The 23,688-nt window shown below is 45.3% G+C and overlaps 1 protein-coding gene across 2 annotated transcripts in view; it reads left to right on the top strand.

Annotated features, from left to right (window-relative positions):
• VPS41 (VPS41 subunit of HOPS complex) overlaps nucleotides 1–23,688 on the top strand; it is a 1,668,740-nt gene that overhangs the window by 1,353,939 nt on the left and 291,113 nt on the right. For both annotated transcript variants that reach the window (XM_069613279.1, XM_069613280.1), the window contains one exon: nucleotides 8,970–9,107. In XM_069613279.1, coding sequence (XP_069469380.1) covers nucleotides 8,970–9,107 — 138 coding nt within the window. The remainder of the gene's footprint in view (nucleotides 1–8,969; nucleotides 9,108–23,688) is intronic.

Below are 23,688 nucleotides of genomic sequence, written 5' to 3'. Positions count from 1 at the left end.
GTCTGCATGCATTCATAGTAATTTGGTAATATGGGCCTATACACACTGATATTAACGATACATATGGTGATCCATTCTTGTATGATGTGTATATCACATTACAGTGATATCGTATCCATATTTCGAATGGAGTGGGTCTATTCCACGTATTCCTCATCTTTTGATAATATCTTTTCCAGCTTCAGCTGCTTTGGAAAATAATGTGAACAGAGGGTGCTGTGCATCGATTCTTTTGACTCGATGTCCCTCGATGGCCTCTGTCTCGAGGTCGATGTCATCACCAGTATATATAACACATGCAGCACCCGTTGGCTTCAGTTCCGTTTTTCTGATGCAGCTATCGCTTCGAGAGAGTTACGGTGCGCTTTTGTTTTTGAATAACCACTATGACACTTGAGAAAAATGCCTTTGTCAGCTCCATCGACACCAAAGACAAGTTTCAAGAAATGCCACGATTGCGGTGCCAAAATGTCGATTACTGACCCTCATCAAGTGTGTCTGTGGTGTCTGGGCACAGAGCATTGAACGGCTGATTGCGACTGTCAGGCAATGACTGGTAAGAATCTAAAAGAGCATAAAGGTAAACTAGCAGGGTAGGACCCCCTCGAAATCTTCTTTATCCCAATTGAAAATCTGATCTTCTGATGAGTTGAGAGGAGACCCTCCTCAGAGAAAATCATCCAAAAAATGATCTCGCTCCAGGAGTGGGGTCTCACTTTTCTTCGACTAAGAATTTGAAAAAAGAGGCATCACAGATCTCCATAGTCCTCGAGTGGTTCCTCTCGTTAGAGAATTTCATATCTGACCAAATCTTTTACTACTGCCCAGTGGAAAGAGTTTCGGAGAGAGATGTTGACTATATTCGAGGAGGGGGCCTGGCCCCCTCGAAGGACAAGGAAAGCAGCCATGCTCTCGTCGCGCTGCATAAAGGCGACAAAGTGAGGGCAAAGGCTAAATCATGCGCAACCTCGAGCCCTGCATGTGAGCCATCGAGAGCCGTCGAGGCCTCGACCCGACAAATTTGCCAAAGACTCCTCTGAGTCGAGAGTCTAGCCCTTAGAGGGCGTTGTCTGCAAAAAAGGCTTCGACACCATCAGTGTTGAAGCCATCAACATCATTGGCGTTGATGTCTCCAGTATCGCAAACATTGACGCCACTGATGTCGAAGAAACCATCGACGACCGGCTCAAAGACTTTAGCAAAGCAGTTGTAGAAAACATAAAAACCTGCACTAAGAAAAGATTTCTTTAAATCTTTATCATCAATTTATTAAGAGCATGAGCCTTCTGATGCGGACACTTCACCCTTTGGCCTGGAGTACGGTACCCCTAGCATGCCAGAGGCCCTGGTGTCAGTAGAGTCCAGGATGAAGGACTTTATGTGAGAGCCTCCAAACAGCCAGTGGTGTGGATAAATCACTTGAATTGGAATTTGCAAAACCAGACCCTTCAGACCATGCAGAAGCCTCCCATAAGCAACTCATGGCCAGGGTGGTTGACTTTCTAGGGTGGAGCAGGCCTGCTCCTCCATTTGAGCAGGTTGATTTAAGAGATATCTTGGACCAGGGCCCACATAAGGATCCAATCCAAAATGGTTAAGACAAATTGGGAGGCACCTGAGACAATTGCAGCAGTGAACAAGAACCTCACCAAAAAGTATAGGCCTTCTAACAGTGACCATGAATATTTGGCAAAGCACCCCACTCCAGAAAGCCTGGTTTGTCAGATGGCGACATCCCCGTCTAAACAGGCCGCATATCCCACTATTCCTCCTGACAGAGACAATAAGAGAGTGGACGCTTGGGCAAGAAAGATTTTTTTCCTGCACGAAGCATGACATTGAAATCTGCCAACGCCACTTGCGCCTTACAACTTCCTGCCCATCATAAGTGACGGGAAAGAGGCTATGTGCGAGTCTCTACCGTCAGGACTGAATACTGCTGTCCGCATCAGTAGATCCATGGCGACAAGTACCATACTATGCAGATTTGCGTGGTTGACAAGATCAGGATTTGCACCGGATGTGCAGCCCATACTTCTCAATATGCCTTTTAACGCCTCTCATCTGCTCTCATCTGTTTGACAGCAAGACTGACGCAAGCCTAGAGAAGTTGCAGACCTTAAAATCACTTAGCGTTACAATCAGACAGCAACAACAATCCTACCCCAGTGGATCTTCTTCGAGGATTAGGTCCATTCGATTCTATTCCTCAGTTGGTAGAGTGAGGGTAGAGGCTAGTCATAGAGGCCAAAGAAGATTCCCTCGTGGTGGACGAGGGAGAGGTACTATGTCTTCCAAAACAACGGTTGCTTTACCATCAGCCACTGTTCCAGCCACCTCAAAACCCTTCTGAGGTCTTAATCCACAAGACCCCAGTGGGAGGCAGACTGTCTCAGCATCCGCAAGAATGGCGTGGCATTACTCCAGCTGCTTGGGCATTAGAAATTGTAGCCCAGAGTTACTGTCTCCCATTCATGAAAAGACCTCTGAATCATGCCGCGAGGAGCCACTCACTCAAAACTCCACATCTGTTCCTTGTTTAGGAAATATTGAGCCTGCTAAAGAAAGGTGCTTCAGAACCAGTACATGTAGTGGGATGGAACACAGTGGTATTCCCCATACTTTCTAATCCAGAAGTAAGACGGGGGACTGAGACCCTTCTTGGACTTGAGATACTTGAACAAGTTCCTCAGGAAGGACAAGTTCAAGATGGGTTACCCTTTCTCAGGCCCTCCAGCTCCAGGATTGGATGGTGTCATTGGACCTTCAGGATGCTTATTTCATGTGCCTATCCACCGCAAGCACAGAAGGTACCTGATGTTCGCGGGTGTCAGTTCTCATGATCAATTTCGAGTTCTGCCATTCGGGCTGACCTATGCCCTGAGGGTTGTCACCAAGTTAATGGCGGTTGTGGCAGCGAGTCTCAGGAGAGTGTGGGGGGATTCACGTCTCCCCCTACCTGGACCTGATCAGGGCCAGTTCTTCCGAACAAGCCCTAGAACATCCCAGCATCACCTGCCACTCTCTCCACAGACTGGGCTTCTCCTTCAATTTCAAGAAGTCCCACATGATACCATCACAAAGACTCCAGTTTATCGGAGCAGTCCTGGGTGCATCCTCAGGGAAAGCCTCACCAACTGAGGTGAGGGCTCAACACATTCTGCGGATGTTCACCAAAGGTCAGATAGCACAGCGAGTAGAGCACTCGCTTTGACATCTGTGCAGAACTTGCCGACGCAGGTTCAGATCCCGGCAGGGCCAAACTCGGCCATTGATCCTTCCGAGGTCGATAAATGAGCACCACTTACCGTGGGTAATAATAAGCAGCGGTCAGATGCCTGAGGGTTCGTAGCACTATATAAATGCAAAAAAACAAAACAAACACATTTCAAAGTGCCTGGCGTCTTCCGACCTTCGACTTTCTAAGGTTGCTTGGCCTCATGGCATCCTGCATTTTTATTGGTGTTGGAGGCTTGCCTGAGAATGAGATCCCTCCAATGGGCTCTCGGGACTCTGTGGTCTCAATTCTTAGGCAAGATGTCAGACCGTTTGCAGGTTCCGAGCAGAGTCCCGCAGGATCTCCAGTGGTGTGACCTGCGAGGACAACATTCTGGAGGGAGAACCGTTTTGGCCACCATGGCCGGAGATGTCGGTAGTGACGGACGTCTCACTCATGGGATGGGAAGCCCACGCCAATGATCTGACAAGCAGCGGTCATTGGTCTCCATCAGAGTCCAAACTACACATCAACCTTTTGGAGCTGAGGCTGATCAGACTAGCGCTGATGGCCTTTCTGCCCTCTGTATGGGAAAACAAGGTCTTGATAATGACTGACAACACAGTGGCCATGTACTACCTCAAAAAAAGAGGTGGTGTAGGGTCACTACCACTTTGCAGAAAGGTAATGCAGTTTTGGTTCTGGCAAATTCAAGAAAGAATCTCTGTATCAGCGGTTCACCTAGCCGGAGAGAAGAACACAGCGGCGGACGCTTTGAGCAGGCAGTGCACAGTCTCCCATTAGTGGGAACTAGCTCAGGAAGTCCTTCAAGAGATTTTCACCCTTTGGGGAACCCCCCAAGTAGACCTGTTCAAGACCAGGAATTTGCCCCAAGAGGAGCTCTAGGGGTCGCGTTCGTAGTGTACTGAGAATTTCCATTCCTGTAAGCATTTTCTCCAGTCCGTCATTTCTCACGTGATCAGGAGGTTGAGAAAGTTCGGGAAATCCATGATCCTAATTGCTCCAGATTGGGCCATGAGGACCGGGTACCTTATGGACTTTCTGGACATGCCATCTGCCCTCCAATGCGTCTTCCACAAAGAGAGGACGTTCTCTCGCGAGAGGAGGGTCGGGTTCTCTATCCAGAGTTCAAGACACTCAACCTACAGGCTTGGTTTCTGAGAGGTTGAGATGTAAGGATTGGGACTTTCCCGGATGATGTAATGGAGATTTTGCTTTCAGCCCGAAGGCCAACAACTAAATCTTTGTACTGTTGCCTTTGGAACAGGTACAGCAGTTGGTGCAGAGATAACAGACCCATTTCAATGTAATACACCTACATTGTTGTCTTTCTTGCTACATTTGGAAAATCTGGGGATCCAGATTGGAATGATTAAAGGTTATTTGGCAGCACTTTCAGTCGTTAAGCGCTCTTCTGAAGGATGTGTCCTACTTTAAAATTCCTTTAGACATACAATTTCTCAAGGGGCTCACCAACGTGTTCCCCCAACTCCTTTTCAAGTACCTGTTTGGGATTTGAATCTTGTTCTAAAATTTCTTATGTGCTCCTTTTGAGCCCCTTAATTCATGTCCATTAAACCATGTGACATTTAAGACGATTTTGCTAGTAGCTCCAATGTCAGCCTGCAGGGTGAGCATGTTGCAGGCCGTCTCTTTAAAACTCTTTTTACTACTTCTTATAGAGACAGAGTTGTTCTTAAGGTAAAACCTTCGTTTCTACCTAAAATAGTCTCTGAATTCAGTGTATCTCAAAAAAGAAAATGTACCAACATTTTACCTGCCCCCTCATCCTGGAAAGTAAGAGAGGCTTCATAGACTTGACCCAAGAAGAGCTCTGAGAGTTTCTATATTTCACGAATGGCGAAGCTTCGACAAGATGATCAGCTCTTCACCAAATACATGGGTCATAAATTAGGACTTGGAGAAACAAAACAAACCTTGTCCAGATGGATTATTCTGAGCATTGAAGAATGCTATAGATTGGCTGGGAAAGACCCGCCTGAAGGTTTAAGGGCCCATTCTACTAGGGGCCATCGCAACATCTTCTGTCCTACAAAGAGGGGTTCTGATAAGGGGAATCTGTGCGGCAGCCACTTGGTCTACCATCCATACCTTTGTAAAACATTACTGTTTAGATGCATCTTCACCTCAGGGAGGAGGATTTGGGAAGGCAGTCCTTCATTCGGTCCATGACTAATATTAATTTTGAAATTTCGTACTCCTGCCTTCAAAACCAACCCCGCTTTGTGAGCAATACGTGGGAGGACACAATCCATTCGAAGAACTTGCTACTTACCCCAGGTAACGTTCTTTCGACTGGATGTTCCTCCCACGTATGCCTCATCCCCCCCTCCCAACATACCCCGCTGTAGAATTTCTGGGTATTACGCTACACGCCCTTTTAGAGTCTGATACGGTATGATACTAAGTGGGTAATTCCGCAAAGGAAAACACAGGAAAAACAGAACTGAAGCCAACGGGCAATGCACATGCTATATATACTGGTGATGACGTCAACCTCGCGACTGAGGCCCTCAAGGGACATCGAATCGATGGAATCGATGCACAACGTTCTCTGCCAAAATGTTTTTCCGAAGCAGCTGAAGCTAGCAAAGATGCTATCAAAAGATGAGGTATACGTGGGAGGAACATCCAGTCGAAAGAATGTTACCAGGGTTAAGTAACTTGTTCTTTTCATAGTGTACTTGGGAACAGTGCTATGTGATGCCACTTCTGTTTTGTCAAGGGGTGAAAGGTTGTGTTCCATTGCTTCCCATTATGTCTCTTTGGGCTGGGATCAAATGACAAGGCTTATGTGATGTCACTTCAGCTAGCCCTGGCATTTTGCTGAAATGATGTCCCTGGGGGCAGGTCCTCGATCCAAAGCTCGGCAACCTGAACTTTCATGTTTTGCTGCTGAGCGGCTGAGAAAAAAAGAGGTGTAACTTGTAGGACAAAGTCCTAGATGTGCCCATCTCAGCTCAGCGGTCTAACACAAACTCAGTTTATGCCTGTAGGTGGCGTAAAATCTTGACTTGGTGCCAGGAGAGGGCTCTAGACCCTTTGACATTCTTACATCCTGTGTTTTGGCGTTCCTGCTTTCATTTGCTCAGACGTGCCTACAGATTGACTCTGTCAAGGGGTATTTAGCCACTATCTTTGTTTTCAAAAGGACTCCTGAGTAAGGCTCTTTAATCACAATCCCCACTATTATGCAGTTTTTGCGCGGATTGTGCAATCCGTTTCCACCACACCAGTTTGCATGGTACTTGACTTTGCTGGCGTGGCTAGAGAGGTTTTAAACGTTTGACATTCACATGAAGTGTGCTTATGGTGACATGCAACATTTTACAGAAAGCATCGCTAAATATTTGTCACCCGTCACCATGGGGCAAGTGCATTTCTGTATGGTTGAGTATTCTGACGAATCTCGATTATTCATCCCTTCTCCCCAAGGTGGAGCCTCCCCCTTTGAGGCTAGGGAGGCGAGCCCACTCCACAAGACCCTCGCTAGCGGACTGGGCAAGTGGGACCTCACTGGGAGTGACTCCCCGTAGGGGACATGAACTCCCATTCCAAAAGGGAACTCCCTATGCTGGGCAGGACACTTTATCTGCGTATATGGCACTGCCTTCCATCAAAAAAGCTATGTGCCTCTTCTGTTAAGCTATAGGCAATGTTGAATCCAGGCTGCTGTCTAAAGGAAATTGGAATATCCCTCGTAATAAATACATATGAAAGTGGGATGGGTAGTCCAGAGCGGAGGAGAGAGAAAGGTGCAGAGGGGAAACCCCCTTGATGTTAGAACGCTGTGAAGAGGCGGAGCAGAGTTGAACCATGGAACTGAGAAGCTGAGAAAGCCAAGCACGGTTGCTGGACACAGCCATTTTCAGGACAGAGTTCGAGGAACTGTCCGATGCAGTGGCGTGACAACGGCAGTCCCGTGGGGGCCAAGCCCCCATTTAACAATGACCAACACCTGGACAACAGGGAGAGTTGACAGCTCCCCACCGCTGTCATTCTATAAATGCAGCCAGCTGCAGAAATGCTGAGCCTGAAAGAAAATAGCAAAAAAGCAAACCGATGTACCTGAGTAAGGGCTGAGTCCTGCAAGGTTCCCCGTGGCAACAAAAAGGTACAAAGGTGAACAGTAGAAGCGGGAGACCTCCAGGGCAAGAAGCAATAAAGAGAATGGACTTCGATTGATTTACGGAACAGTAAACCAGTATAACTTGATATCTGAAGAACTATTTGACAATCTGAAGAATAAGGATGATTGTGAATAGTCAAGAAAGTGGAAACAAATATCCTGGGCGAGAGAGAGAGAAAGCCACAAGAGATAATTCCATGAGAGAATTATTGAAGACCACTTAATGAGAAACTCTCAAAAGGGCAATGAGCTAAAAGTGCAGAGTGAACCAAACAAGGGGAAAAAGAGTGGGTTTAAAAGACACCAATAATGGGGAACTCTACACCCTAATAAAACAAGGGAACAACCTAAAATTAAAGGGAGGTGTCTAAGAGAGTATCTCAAAGATACCAGTGTCATATTGACATAAAGACAGTGGGCCTCATTATGACACTGCCGGTCCGGAAACAACAGCGGCGGTAAGTCCGCCACCACCATTGGTTCCGGACCGGCTGATTCGTGTTCTGCAGGCGGGAGGTGTCACTCCCGCCAGGTCTGACCTGGCGGGAGTAACGTCACCCGCCTGCAGGCGGAAATGGCAACACCGGCTCCGTCATAGCCCATACCCATGTAGTCATATCGGACTCCATGGGAATGGGGATTTATGGTATTCCGCCTCCGGAATTACCAGGTCACCAGGGTTGTAATTCCCAGTGATTCAGGCAATCACGGAGGCAGAATGGTATTTTGGGTCCGGCGGCAGCCTGCTGGTTTTTCTGGCACGGCTACCGCCGGACTCATAATGAGGCCCAATATCTTTGAACAGTTGGGAGGAGCTACAAGAGCTCATGAATATGACATTTGCATATTGAAAATTAGTGTATAAGAAGAAAGCCTAAGGACATGTGGCCAAGGGGTCACACCCAGAAGGATAACCTTCTTTTGGACACTGTTAGTTGTTACTGTTAGTGGTAGTGTCAGGTAGATTTAGGACATTTTGAGTTTGGACTTTAGAACGACAGACGTGTGCCTTTAGTGTAATTTATGGTCCTTTCTCCTTGCTATTTAGATAAAAGAACATCAGAATGTATTATGTGTCTGCCTCCATCTTCCTACCCAACACAGTATGTACAGTTTTATTCCAATTATGGCTAGTGGTGCATGCTGGTCAGTCATTAGAAGAAAACGGTCTCCTTTATCAACAGTCTTGCATTAATTTCCCACCCCACAATTTCTGCCCACGAATACACACTAAATCATTCTTGCCACATTAGTTTGTTCAACATAGTTGTCTTCCCCAGTATAAGCTGGAAAAAGCATAGGAAGAGAATTGCGGCATCCCCTTTGTCTTCTCCTCTCACCCCACTTTTCTTTTTCAGATTATTGGGTTTTAATGCTACTTGCTTGTAAAGCGCTCCATTGCCACCAAGCTAGGTCCAGATTAAATTTAGGAACTCCAAATAAACTGTTTAGAAAATGTGTGTGTAGAAAATGTGTGTGTATTGGCACACCCAGAAAGGTCATGGGTGCTAAATAAAATGATGAGCTACTTTTCCCATCATGCAGTAATGTTGTGATTTATGTTTTTTGTGTATTTTTTAGTATTTGCACAAGCTATTTAAAAGAGATCACCATAAGGGGCAGAAATACCATGAGAAACAAATCAGTCTCTATGCTGAATACGACCGGCCAAACCTGTTACCATTTCTTCGAGATAGCACCCATTGTCCATTGGAAAAGGTGAGCTATTTTGTTTTTGTTTCCATTCTTCCATTCTACTGCCCTCCCGAACAAGAGGCAATTGTGCTAGAAACCTAGTCCATATCTATCTGGTTACTGTCTGCTGTGATTTGTTGTCTGTCATATACAGGACATGTTTATTTTTTTCCCCAAAGCAATTTTATTATTTATTTATGGTTAACACAAAGGGCCTAAACTGAAAACACTAAGATATTTCCAACACATACCAATTGAACGCAAAAAAATAAACAATAACATTATTGAACAGCATCCCCACCAGCCCACCTCCATACCACACCCCTCCTCCGCCTCCCTCCATCCTCCACCCCCCTCCCTCCGCACGGAGTCAAATCAAGTATGAAATAAGAACGGAAAAAGGGAATCATGACCACAACAGTCTATGCACACAAAGTTCCAGCCGAGGAAGCTTCAGCGGACTCAAGGCCACATGTTTACAAGGGCTCAAGGGGGACAGGTCACAGATCAAGAATACCAAACAAGTTCAGCGCTCTGACTCTTTGGGGCAGGTATTGTACGTGAAATCTGAAGTTAAATACGAAAGCAACTTCCTCCATTTCGCATTAAAGACCTCACTTTTGTCCCTCAAGCCGCAAATATCTTTTCCAGCGTCATGATAGACCACAACCTAGTCCACCAAAGGTTAGTGTTGGAAGCGTCTTTGTTTTACCAGTTGGCTGCTATCATCATCTTTGCAATCGAGAACAGTATCGTTGCTATTCTCCCCTCTCTGGAATATAAAGTGTAGTGGGCTTTGTATGCGATCCCCAAGAACACCAAGCCTGGGTCATAAGGAAAGGAGTTCTCAGTGATCCTCGAGATGTGGACCAAAACGTCATCCAAATATGGTTTGGCCTTTGGGTAATCCAACCATATATGCAACATTGTTCCCCTCATTCCACATTCTCTCCAGCAAGCACTACCAATGGACTGGTTCATGAGATGTAGTCTATCCGGCATCAAGTACCTTCTTGATACAACTTTGTAGGCTGCTTCCTTCGGCTGCACTGCGGAAGCCGCGTTTGTAGTTCTCCACCACATCCCCTTGCACTCCTCATTAGATATTGGCCACCCAAGTCACCTTCCTACACATTGATATAGGCCCATCTCCTCGACCCATTGTGTCCTGCAGAAGGGTGTAGATGGTAGAAATGAGCCCTCTAGTGTTTTTAGCCTCAATTACATACTTTTTGAATGGTCGCAGTTCCCTGGTAGCGGCCTCCCTAACCTATTTGTCCATCACCCAATGGTGCAATTGGAAGTATTGAAATCAGTGCTCTTCCCTAAGTTTTTATTCCTGCTTGCACTCCACAAAGGATTAAATTGTCCCCTTTCTGATCATATCGGCTATGCACCAGCCCCTGTTCTCCCTCCACCTCGCGATGAGCCCATCTTCATGTCCAGGTGTGAAATCTGGGTTATCATGTAAGAGAGTAAGTGGCGCCAGAGAAGTGGTCAAATAACCTTGCTCAGTTAATCCATCCGAAGTTTCTAAAGCTAATTTTGTTACCACATTGCAATAAACTGAGGTCGTTCTGTTGCCCCTTGGTTGCCAGAGCACTCTTCACAGGGGGATATATGCCACTGCAGTGTCCATAGCCCCTCTGCTTTTCAGACTCCGTCACCATTCTTTCACTATCCGTAGCTGTGCCGCCCGATAGTGCATCAGGAAGTCTCGCGCCTGCCAACCTCCTCATCTCCTGTCAGCCAACAGCAATGAGCTTGCCAGTCTGCCTCCTTTCCCTTTCCAAATAAAGTAACTGCTTTCTGCAGTTCTAAGAGTGTCTGCCTAGGGATTCTCACTGGTAGAGCCTGAAAGAAGTGAGAGTCACGGCGGTACATTCATTTTCAAGACACTTATCTGCCCAAACCAAAAGAAAGTGCCCCTGCTCCACCTCCGCAAGTCAGCCTTTATCTGTTCAAAGAGAGTGGGGTAGTTTTATACCAGACAGCTTCCCTAAGTCTGCCGTGAGTTGCACATCTAGGTATTTAATACTATCCCTGGCCCAATGAAATGGCAGTTCTGATTTAAGCCTACTAAACACCAGGGGGGTGTAGTTAAATTCAAGATCTCAGATTTATCAAGATTGGCATTGAAAGCTGACGCCTGACCATAGGTGGCCAGTTCCTCCTGCACCACCAGCAGGGAGAGGAGAGGGTCAGTCAGCGAGAGAATAGCATCATCGCAAACAGAACAATATTGTACTGTGTCCCCCTAAAGTTTATACCCCCGAATGTCTACCCACACCCTCACTCACTGCGCAAACGGCTCCATTACCATTGAAAAGTGGAAAGGGCAACAAGGGGCAGCCCTGACTGGTTCTCCTGCTCAACGTGAACGGGAAGGAGCGAAGGTCATTGGATTTGATTCTCGCGGCCCGCCTGGCCCTTGGCCCCACATTTCTCTGGAGTAGTCTGCTGGCGTTCTGCCTCTCTGGCAGGACCCATGTTGGCTGCCTCCTCACAGACTCTTTGTTGTAGCACGCTCCTTAATGAATTAGTAGCATATTTAGGATTTTATTAAATTATTTTTAGAAATTGCATTTTATTACGTTACATTTTCTGAGATTCATTTTTGTTCTGCCTATTATTCTTACTTGCGCAACATTTAATTGTTTTATGCTTTTTAGGGGAAATTGAGACTGTGTGGAACTTGTGCAGGCCGTGCCTGCCGTTCAATGTGATAAAACTACATGATCCATGAGCATTGTAGTTTGTCGTCAATACTTAATTGCGAACCGGCGTTTGAACGCTGACGCGTGGCGTCAAGTCCAGTCCTTGATGCAGCCTGAGGCCCCAGAGTACGCTTTCAATTGTTAAGTGTTTGTCATCCTAGTACCAGGCATCCTCTTGAAGCTATTAATATTGCCAGGGTAAACCTCCTTTTGTCCTATATAAGTAGGAGACCAGGGAGTTTGGGGGGGAAATCGCAGAGCACAGAGATTATCACACGATTTATGGCTGAAGCCGTCTTATCTGCTAGCATTGATGCTATTGATTCTGTCGAATCGCATGGTAGCAGCTAAGTGTTTGGAGGTTTCTGTCCTGCTGCAGTCAGAACTCTGGTATCATATGGCTAATGGCCCAGAGGTGCCTGGTATTGTTGAATTTATAGTGGGGCCGGAAACAAAACATGTGGAAACGACTCCTCATGTCGTGGATTGTTTACAGTTGAAGGAGAGTAATAGTTGGCAATGTCCTAATGGGGCTAGTGGGAAATATGAGGACGAGACAGTTAATTCTGGTGGCCTGATAGGTAAAGCTTCAAGTCCCAAGTGAGAATTAAAAATTGACTTATCACTCTTTCCTTGATGAAACATGCCATAGATATGGCGTCATATATCTTGGATCAGAATATAGACCTATGCGCAGAGACTAAAACTTGGTTACACCGCGCTGCAGCTCCTACCATAGGACTGGTTGTTCCCACAGGCTACAGTCTTTTCCGGCAGGATAGGGAGACTGGAAAAGGGGGAGGAGTGACCTTTATTTTTAAATCAGACCTGGAAGTATGGGAGGTGGACATCCAGAAAATACAAGATTATGAGATGCTACACATAAAAAGCAGGACAAATCCCGAAACTACCTTACATTTGATCCTGGTTTATCAACCCCTGGCTAACATGAAAGACTTTGCATTTAATTAGAGCAATTCGTTATTATCATTGCTCAAACTTAATTACAAAGTCATGCTAATCAGTGATATAAACTTGCGGCTCAGATTGAAGGAGGATCTTGCAACAAAAACACTTGATGTCTCTAAATAACCTTGGTTTCACTAAGCAGATCAAGTTACCTACACATGTTAAGGGTCACATATTGTACAAAGGGTACAATTGTCGAAGGACAAGTACCGCCCTCTAACCATTTGTACTATATAACTAATGAGAAAAAGACCAACCAATTCCTTCCACGAAAAAATGGCTGTTTTATGCAAAAGGATTTATAGACGAGGTATTGTTGAATTCATTCAATTTATTTTCTTATTTATATGTTCATAACTCCCAACACATAAGAGGATGTATACAATTACAACATTTATAAGTTGAACAATTGTTAAAATCTGGAATATTAAATAAATACCACACCAACCGAAAACCATTCTATCTCAACATTCAACTCATAATCTTACATTCACATTCAACTCCAAATCCATTCATACCAGTGCAAAACACAATCTCCATTGTGTGTTCCAAAAACAGAACAAACCAATCTATACCAATAAACCTTAAGACTCTAAACCATGTTTGTAGTCTTCTAAAGTTCATCAATAAGTATTCTAAAAAGAGTATATATTAACACATTTCATTCACTATTTACATTTACTGTAGTATTTCTATGTGACCGAAGTAGAGTCCAACTCAAGAATGGAGTGGAACCTCTGGTCTTGTTGACTCGAGTTTCGGGCAACTAGTTGTTAAGACTGTTCCCAACTAGTGTACCTCATCAGGACATACAAATACAAACATACATTCTAAAAATGACTACAAGTCGGTTTGTAATAAAGTGCATTTCTTTTGTGTTCAACTGTCTTCATTCTTGAATGTTTCACATTCCCGCCCTGAAGTCGGCCTCCCAATTGATGTAGTTTTCACGTGGAATTTTGTCCAACTGATTCACTCCATGTAGTACGAACACAAAGACCATTCACTAGATCTGGACCTCTCAACGGTGGTCTTGAATCAAAAACGCTGATGTTCTCACCCTCAGCTATTCCAAAGTGCTCCTTCCTTTAGAAATTCGTTGGTGTCTGCTTGATGGAAGGTGTCTGTGGCCTACTCTGGTGGGAGATCCCGTCACGGCTTGTCGGGAGCCAAGTTGAGGCCACTTGACTGCTGCCTCGGCTCGACAGGCGGTGGATTAGACAGTTGCGGCCTTGGGGTCACATATTGGACTGGGTGGTTACCCACAACATTACGACCAATCGGGGTGGTATGTCCATGCCCCTCGTCAGATCATTATTTTGTTCAGTTTAATATTATATGTGAACGGAAGATGAGGATCAGAGAGACAATAAAAATCTTAGCATCGAGGAACATAAGGTAATCCTCTCCGGCATCAATGGAGGTTTGGCTCTCAGCACTGGAGACAATTGTTGAGAATCTGGATAAGGTAGACGACATTACTAAAGTCCTTCAGGAGACGACTAGGAAAGCTACAAATGATCTTGCACCACTCAATTACTCAGTTACCTTGCACTTGCCACCAGCTGGCCCTTATTATTTATTCTTGTTATTCTAATAACCCTGTACTGCATTTTCCCCCTCCCTTTCCCCTTGCATTTTTCCCATGCACCTGTGCAATCTGAATGACACCTGGCCTAGTAGGATCGTTGTCTGTCTTCTCTTTGTTCCCCCCTCACTGGTCGCGCCTTGAAACACTTGTGTATAGGCGCGTTACAAATGCCATATCATATCATTTGAGACTGGTGTCAATAAGAAACAAAATGAATAAATGGTTTTCGCAGGACCTTCAAAAGTTGAACGGGATACAAAATAAAAGATTTCATACATGGAAATCCTCCAAAGATAGCAAGGATAAGGAAGCTTATAATTCCGCCTCCAAGATATTCAAACAAGAAGTTATTAAGGCGAAAAATAATTGTTTGATACAAGAATTCAGAATGCCCAGTGTAACTCAAGGGAACTATTTAAAATTCTGAAAGAATTGGAAGATCCTTGTCTGAGTAAACAAGACAGACCTATCGGAGACACAGCATGATGTGGATTAATTGAAGCAGCCATGCTGGATAAACTTGAGGGGATCAAGTTGACTATAGAGGAGAAGAAAAAGATATTTGATTTATCAGAGCCAAGATCATACAGGTCAGCGCAGAAATGCTCAGACACTTTAACTTTCGTCTTGTAATCGAAGTCGGACATCATTGATAAGTGGAAACCTACAAATTATGAAGGGGACTCTTGCCCTGCAAGAAGCATCAAAGCATGCTTCCCAATGTTGATAGGGCCTTTAGTTAAATGTGTTAATACCTCATTTCTGGAGAATCGTATGGCTGAGGATATTAAGAGTGCATGGATTACCCCTCTACTAAAATAATCTGGCCTCTGTCCTATGGTTCCAACTAATTATAGGCCCATTACTAATGCCCCTTTTTACTGAAAATTGTAGATAGGGTGGCTTATAGGCAGATTTTAGAATATATTAATTTTCATAATATTTTAAATAAGAGGCAGTCTGGTTTTGGACAGGGATATAGTACTGAAACGGCACTGCTGACCTTAAAATCAAAACTTCTGCAGGGTGTGGATAAAGGACAAACAGTGTTGCTGATGATACTGGATTTATCTGCAGCTTTCGACTTGGTGGATTATTCCCTGCTCATTATCAGGTTGAAAGAAGTTGCAGCTTTCTCAGCTGAGTCAATTTGTTCATTTCTAGGAAATAGAATGTGTGTAGGGTTTGTAGCGAATCGGAAGAGGCTGAACCTGTATTGTTACAATTTGGAGTGCCTCAAGGAGCATATCTCTCGACCATCGCTTTGTAATGTTTTTACAGTTCCTCTCTTTAATCTGCTGAATGAGAATGGTATTTGTTTTACGAACTATGCTGATGACACCCAGTTTGTCATGCCGCCCTCTTGCTTCTATGATGAGGATGTGAAAAAGGTGTCTGAAGTATATGATGTCATTCAGGTATGGACGGCGGAACGGTCTTGCTTTAAATAAAGAAAAACTTGATCTGATGGTGGTTGGAACCCCTAATGAAATTACACAGCTAGGAGTAAAATATAGGACATTTGAGATGGCGGGTTGTGAATTTATGCCAAGAAAGAAAATGAAAACACTGGTTCATTTAGATCAGTTTATGACTATGAACGCCCAGGGAAATAGTTTAGTTTCTGCCTGGGCGTATTATATCCAGTTGTTAGCACAAGTATGTCCTTATATCTCAAAGACTAACTGTGAGACAGTAGCGAGAGCAATTATTGGTTCAAAAATAGACTACTGTTGTAGTTTGTTAGTAGGAATCAATAAATCAGAATGTGCCAGACTTCAAGTAATACAAAATAGTGCCATTAGAGTTATAGCTGGCCTTAAACGGCATGATCATGTATTGAAGCGAGACAGGACTTACATTGGCTTCCTATTGAAGCAAAGAGTGAGTTTCACCTGTTGGTGATTACCAGCAAATGCTGCAAGTCCTATTTATCCAAGTCATCATGAATAAATTAAATGCCAGAACACTGATGTCAATAATACCCATTAGCTGAAGGAGTCCAGATGCTCACTTAGACATGTCAAAAAAGTTGTATTTTTTACTACACTACAAAAGTCTGGAATTCAGTGCCCCCGGCTCTGAGAGCAGAGGGATCCACTAAATTATTTACAAAGAAACTGAAAACTCTGCTTTTTAGATGAGTTCACTGATAGCTCACTACCTTCTCTGAGACTGGTGGGGTGTGGCTTTGTTAGGACTCCATAGTTTCTGTTAGGTCTGTTTGTGTTGCACTTATAAGCCTGCGGGTCACTCGGTGCGTGATAGAAATTGAAAAAGTTAAGTAAAGTATAAACGATTCCCTGCTGGTCTTTGCTGCTGGTCTCCTCCCTTTTTGTACACCTGCAACCACTCGATAGATTGCAGGTGTGAGTCCCAAATTGTAATTGCCTGGCCGCAATTAGTGGATCACTTGAGACATGCTGACCTCTACAACACTCTGCAGGCTTCTTACTCGTCTCAGTGCTAGAGTGGTGAAATGACTTAACTAGTGTTTACTACTCCTAGTTGCCTCTTCCTCATCCCACTACTATAATGGGTTGACTGAGGGGAAAATGGTTTGCAACATGGTTTTCAACAGCCCATAAAGGCCGGTGGACAATGATGTTGGTTCTCAATAGATAAGGGGGGTGGGATTCGGTGTCCGGTCAAATCGTCGAAAATAAAAGATCGAATGACCATTTGATCGAAAGTCAAATGGTCGGAAAAAAATGGTCGCATTTTTTTATTTATATATTTTTTTAGTTTTGTTTGGTAAAAAAAATTAATATAGAAAAAGGGGGGTTGGTGGGGGAACCCCCCCCATAAAAAACCATTTGACTCTCGATCAAATGGCATTCGATCGACCAAATGACCTACAACCATGGGATACCATGTCTCGCTTGTGAATATCATCACCTCAATCCCTAAGGACCCGCCACCCAGGTGATCCTCTCTCGCTTCTCCACCCCCAGGGTCAGGATCCAAAAGCGATTGCCTTTCCTTGGCCACCCGAGAAGAGGATCCAAAGGGAGTAGGTGTGAGTATACCCGCAGGTTTCTCACAGTAGAGATAGTGCGTGTCATGTCCAAATGTATACAGTGGTCGCACCCCAGGGTACATGGCGCAATGATAGAAAAACAGATTGTGAAGGTTGAAAATGCTATGGAGTGGAGTATGAAATCACATAAAGAGTGTCTTTATGTAACGGGTCTATCGAAAGATACCCTTATACATGTATAAAGATGAAGGTTAATTGATGCGGTACTAAAGGTTGACAAGAATGTGGAAGATATGAACATAATTGATGAATCCATGTTGTAAAGTCACATGCATGGGTATAAACTCACAGGAACTATGTAGAAATCTGGAGAACTTGCATCATTGGTTGGAAGTGAAGTCAGGTTAGTGGAGAATGAGGACTGACCTGGGGTTGTGAGGCCAGGTGCACGTCACATCTATTGACTATAGGACACTGGAAAGAAAATATCTGGGCCGTCACACTATTATAACAGGCAGCACCTGGGCATGGGCATATGATGTGCTATATATTATATGAGGACACCTCGGGGGTGGGGGTTATTGGCTGGAATGGGTACAAATGGTGGTAACAATAGGATAGCCATCCAGGCCATGCCCATTCATACTGTTGCAACTCATGCGTCCAATTGCAGTTCAATACGCACCTATTCTGCCAAAAGGAATTTGGTTGCACAGTGCATAACTATTGATTTAAGGTTGTCACATGCTCTCACAGCGATGCGCTGGTCGCTGTGGCACAGATGGAGAAGGACATCTTGCTTGCCTTGAGGTTCCTTCCTCAGCTTGGAGTGCCGGTCTAGTTTATTCTATCATGGCACCCACGTATGCCGGCTTTTCTTTCTACAACAGGGACTCGCTTGCTGCGTTTCATCCCTCCAGAGTGATTACTTGTCACTCTTTTTCTTTTTTCCAGCCCTATTCGTCTGCTTTTTGCCGCTTTGCCTACCTTCTGCCATCTCCACTGCGTTCTCTACCCCCCTCCTTCCTTTGCTTACAATTTTCACCTGCTGGCTCTCAAATACTGATGTCAAGGGACAACCTTTTTTTTTTTTTTACGCCGGACTGGCTTTTTCCCTGTCACACAGCCTCTACCTAGTATTGCCCAACTACCTCACCAAAAAATTACAATGCATTCCAAACACAGTGGCAAGACTGCCACTGCAACTCAATAGAAGAGACCAACGCCCCCCCCCCCCCCAAGGACTAAGAAGTCTCCATTGGTTACCGGTCAAGAAACCATTCCATTTCAAAGCCCTCTGCATAGCCCATAGAGCACAACACAGACAAGGGGCTAAAGTCCATCAAGCAAACGTCACCCAATACCAGCCCGAAGACCTTAAAGATCTAGCATTGATCTCTGAATAAAAACAAGACTCTGAGGACTCAATTCAGAGGAACTGCTTTCTCGATTCTCATAGTGAGAATATGGAAGTCGATCTCAAAAGAAATCTGTACGCTGGAAGATGCTTAATCTTTCGTAAACTAAAAACATGGTTCTTCAACTCGCCAGAATAGAAGCGGACCAACAACAGTTATACACTGATCCTTACAGGGATACCACTTCAACCCCTTGCAATGACCAAACTGCATCTGCAAAGGCATTGAAGCACGAGCCCTCAAGTGAGAGAACCACGAGGATCCAGACAACCAAACACACCACACCCCTCCTACCAATGTATCAAGAAGCAAGCGCACATGTTTTTTAATGGATCAAGGGCCTCCAGCCAACCCAGTAACCCATACCCCAGCCCCCCCCCCCCCTGATAAATGTTCACACAGGGAGAGCTTATAGTCCCGAACAAAATAATCCCTACTATGCAAACCCCTCTTCTAGTCTGGTCTCACTCAAAACCCAGACAAGCTTAATTTTGTCCCACCAATTTAACCTCATGTCAAAGCAAAATGTGAGTGCCAAAAAAAAGAAAAAGCTATAACATAGCTGCATAAATACCCAGAGACTAGCCACAACCTGATACCTACAACCTACTTACCATATTCTTTTCTCAACCGCCTTTGCTCATGACACCCTTACCACACATTTCTAGATGGCTTGTGACCCCCACACCCTTCCCCCCCCTGTTAAAACTCCAATCTGCACATCACTCTCAAACCAACACAAAACCGCCCCACCCCCCAATAGCCTCTAACACCGACAACACAAACACTGGAGGCAGCCCTTATAGAAACAATAAGCCTCCAGTGCACAAAGCAAAGCTCACACAGAAAGCACACAAAGGTGCCAGTTACTTCTAGTTCTACACACCTCATCAGCTGAATACAAAACCTTTCTTATCCCTCTCTTTCACCTTAATCCCCCCCACCCCACTTTAGCATGCAGAGCAACGAGGGTGCCTGGAAACCATAGAAAAAGCAGCGGTGCACAATATAAATCAACTTAACATAACATGATCCTGTTGAACATCATTCTCAATCACAAACATTGAGGCGGGGGGAGGTGATATTACCTTCATCCACACAAAACCTATTCCCTTCTCTCCAGTCCATCTCAACCTTTCTGGCCCTCTCGGAAAGTCTCCTGTTCAAATGCTGCCCCTCATCCTCCTGCACAATTCGCATCTTGACCATCTTATCACACCAGAGGTCCCTGAAACACCTTGAGCTATTTCACTGATGACACCATCCCTCAGCTCCAGGTCTTCCTCTCTAATCTCATCCTTTTAGGAGATTTCAACATTTGGGTTGACCAACTCAACCTCCCTGCCTCCAGCACCTTTATCAATAACATGGAGACTCTCTTCTACAAACAACTGTTCTTCCATCCTATGCATACTAGAGACCATCTTCACAACTTGTTCCTCACTGCAAACTCCTCAGACATCACCTGCTCATATTCCATGCCCCTCTGTTGGTCTGACCTGCTCTCCAACCTTGATTCCAACACCCCACCCCCTCTGTCCTCATCTTACTTTATCTCTCTTCTGCCTTTGACACAGTCAACCATGCCATCCTGCTCAACCGTATACGTGATAACCTGGGTATCACTGATCAGGCCCTGGCTTGGCTGACTTCTTTCCTCCCTGATCGGCCCTCCCAGGTCTAATTTGGGTCCTTCCTCTCCTCTATCTCTATCTTTACCTGTGGTGTTCCCCGGGGGTCTAACCGCTCTCCCTGGCTGTTCAACCAATACCTGGCACTTCTTGCCCACTGCATTGCCGCTCTCTGCCCCAACTTTCAGTGCCATGCGGATGACACTGCGCTCATTTCCAGGCTCCCTTCAGCCACTGCTTCTCCTTCTCTCATCTCTGACTGTCTGTCTGCTCTCCAGGAGTGGTGTGCCTTAATGCCAGTAAGACTGAGATTCTCCTCATCGGCAAACCCACGCCCTCCTTTCCTTTCCCTCTCTGGCCGGCCTCTCTTGGCCCTCTTCCTGCTCCCACCTGTGAGGCTAAAATCCTCGGGGTCATCTTCGACTCCACACTCTCCTTCTCTCCTCACATCTCTGACGTCTCTAAGAAGTCACACTACCAGCTGCACCTCCTCAGAGCTATTCTTCCTTTCCTCTCCTTCCCCCAGAAGCTCACTGTCTCCAGAGCTCTGGTTCTCTTTAGGCTGGACTACTGAAACAGCCTCTTTCTAAATATGCCCGCCTCTACTCTCTGCCCTCTGCATCTTGTCCAGAACAGGACTGCGAGACTTGTCCTTGGTCTCAAGCCCAGGGATCTTATCTCTCCAGGACTGAAATCTCTGCAATGGCTCCCAGTGGCTGCGAGGATTAAGTTCAAAACCCTCCATCGTCAACAGGCCTTCTGGGGCCTGAGGCCTCAAAACCTTCAAAACTCTCTTCCTAAATATCTTGCTATTTGAGCTCTTCGCTCATCTGCCTCCAACTCCCTCAAGGTGAGTCTTTTCTCCAAGCAAGGAGTTGGTGGTAGATCTCTTTCTTCGGCTGGGGCCTCCCTCTGAACCAGTCTCCCTGTCAATTGAGGAGAACCATCTCTAGTTCCGGAAGGACCTCAAGACCTTCCTCTCTGCCTATGCCTTCTCCCCTGCTGAACTCCTGGCTTAAACTGCACTGGACACCTGGTTACCCTCTGATCTCAGGCCCAGGTCCCCTCCCCACCAGTTACACACCTGCATTGCCCCCCTGTTAGCCCTGCACTTTGGGGCTGTTTCTGTATCCCTACAGCCCCCTTCCAGCACTTGACACCTGATGCCTGCACTTACTCATGCACCTGCCACCAGCTGGCCGCACTTTATTTATTGTTCCGATTTATTGTTTCTATTTATTTACTGCTTATCCTAGGTACTGCACTTCCCCTCCCCCTTGCCCCTCGCACTTTTCCCCTTCACCCCTCCCTTGCACTTGCGCTATCTCAATGTTACCTGGCCTAGTAAGATCATTGTCTCCTTCTTCCCTCTGCCCCCCCCCCCTTGCCTCGTCGTGTCTTGAAACACTTGTATATAGGCACGTTATAAATGCCATATCATATCTGACCCACTTCAGTATCTCTTTTTTCCAATCAACCTTCAATCTGTACCTTCTGTTTATTCCAGTCCCGCTACTTTCCTCAGTACCAGACATTGGGGACAAGTCACTGTTGATTCCTTGTCCTCATTTCTTTTGGATTCTAACTCTATCCCACCACTGACCCTTCTCTTCTGTTCTTTGGACCCTTCTCAACAACTCACTTTACTCCTCTCTGAGCAAAGTACGCCTCATGCAAAGAAAAATCAATTGTCCTTCAAGAAAGCACCAAGCAGAATAAATAGTGCTGTCCAAACATCAGCTTTACTTCCTTGAATGCAAATGGTACAATTCTTACACAGGTGTGTCAAAAACCACCAACCGTGTCAACTTCAGAGGCCAATTTTTCATTTATGCTGTGCAATACCTCAGACACCACCAAAGAACGCTAATTCCTTGATTAACTCTCCAAGCTTATAATCTCTACATTTCCTGCAACTTGCTTGAAATGTGTGAACATTCTTTATGGTCACAGTTCACTCCATTCACTTCATCATTTAATCGGATAATCCTCCTCAATGCATCCCTGGATCCTTCCATCCCCAGCCTTATTCAAATAACTCACTCCCCATGTCTTATTACATTCCCCTGTTTCATCAACTCATCCCTCTTATTTGAAGTTATACCCTCAAAATAGCCGTTGTCATTCCTCTCCTCAAAAAGCCTCCTTGGACCCTTTCAGGCCCAAAACAACCAATCTCTATGATCTCCTTCCCAGCTAAGGTCCTTGAATCCATTGCAACCCATCAACTCCAGTCCTACCTAGTAGCTGGCAATGGTGGTCTCTTCTTTGGTCTTTCCAGTACAGCTTTAAAGTGGTTCCCAAACTCTAATTAGGTAAACAGTGAACAGTTGTTTCTGGCCTGCACTGCATTGCACTTTCTCATGGAGGGAGAGCTGCCTCAGGCTGGGTGGTCAGTTCTCTTGGAGATCCTGAGCTCCCTTCCGGGGCTCCCAAGCTTTTCCTGGTTCTGTCCACCTGTGTCTGTCACCTCTCTATGGTAAGCTCCCTCCTAGTTACTGGCTCGTTGTTCCTTCTGCTTCTGCCTGCCTAGGGCCAGTTGGGCCCTGTTGTACCTTCTATAATGCTGTCTGGGTACCTGGCTTTCCCTGCTGCCTTCCTCTGAAATATTTTAATGTACTCGTATTCTAGCTCTGCCAACCTTCTAATCTCCTCGTCCTCTCCCTCTCAAGCTTCTTCCACACCCTGATCTTCTCCTCCTCTTCCACCTCAACAATATTCAACACCTCTTACTATTTCCTCGAGAGATAACCATGAGTCTCCACCTGTTACTGGTGTAAAAATAGTTCCCCCCCATTCTTTTCACTTCCTAGAAGGACCCCCTACTTGCTTTCACTAGTGCTCTTTATTCCATCAAATTCATTTAATGTACCAATAGTATATCCTCTTTGCTCTAATGCTTGCAACATTTCACTTACTCTCCTGACTGTGCCCCCCAATATAATAGCACCCTGTCCTCCTCCCTCCGCTGATGACTTTGCCTCCTACTTCTCCTTCAACATCACTATAGTATAATGCACCTTCCATTCTTTCATTGTGTCCCTTCTCTCTACCTCCTGTCACCACCACCCTTTTCTTAGTCTCCCACTTCACCACCCCCTGCACCATACTCCTTCCCATTCTCCACTCCCCTACCCCTTTTTGTAGTTCCCATTGATTTGTTTGCCCTTCAAACTTTCAAAAAGGTTTCACCTATCTCCTCCTCCTAACTCACACTTATTCTTTTAAATCTCTAGCTCTCCAATGACGACTTCCATGTCTGCTACAAAATAGCCTTCGCCATCCCCATAATTAAGAAA

Source organism: Ambystoma mexicanum, chromosome 5p (genome assembly GCF_040938575.1).
Source record: "Ambystoma mexicanum isolate Mex_15411 chromosome 5p, UKY_AmexF1_1, whole genome shotgun sequence".
Taxonomy (NCBI): Eukaryota; Metazoa; Chordata; class Amphibia; order Caudata; family Ambystomatidae; genus Ambystoma; species Ambystoma mexicanum.
This window is presented reverse-complemented; position numbering and strand designations above follow the sequence as displayed.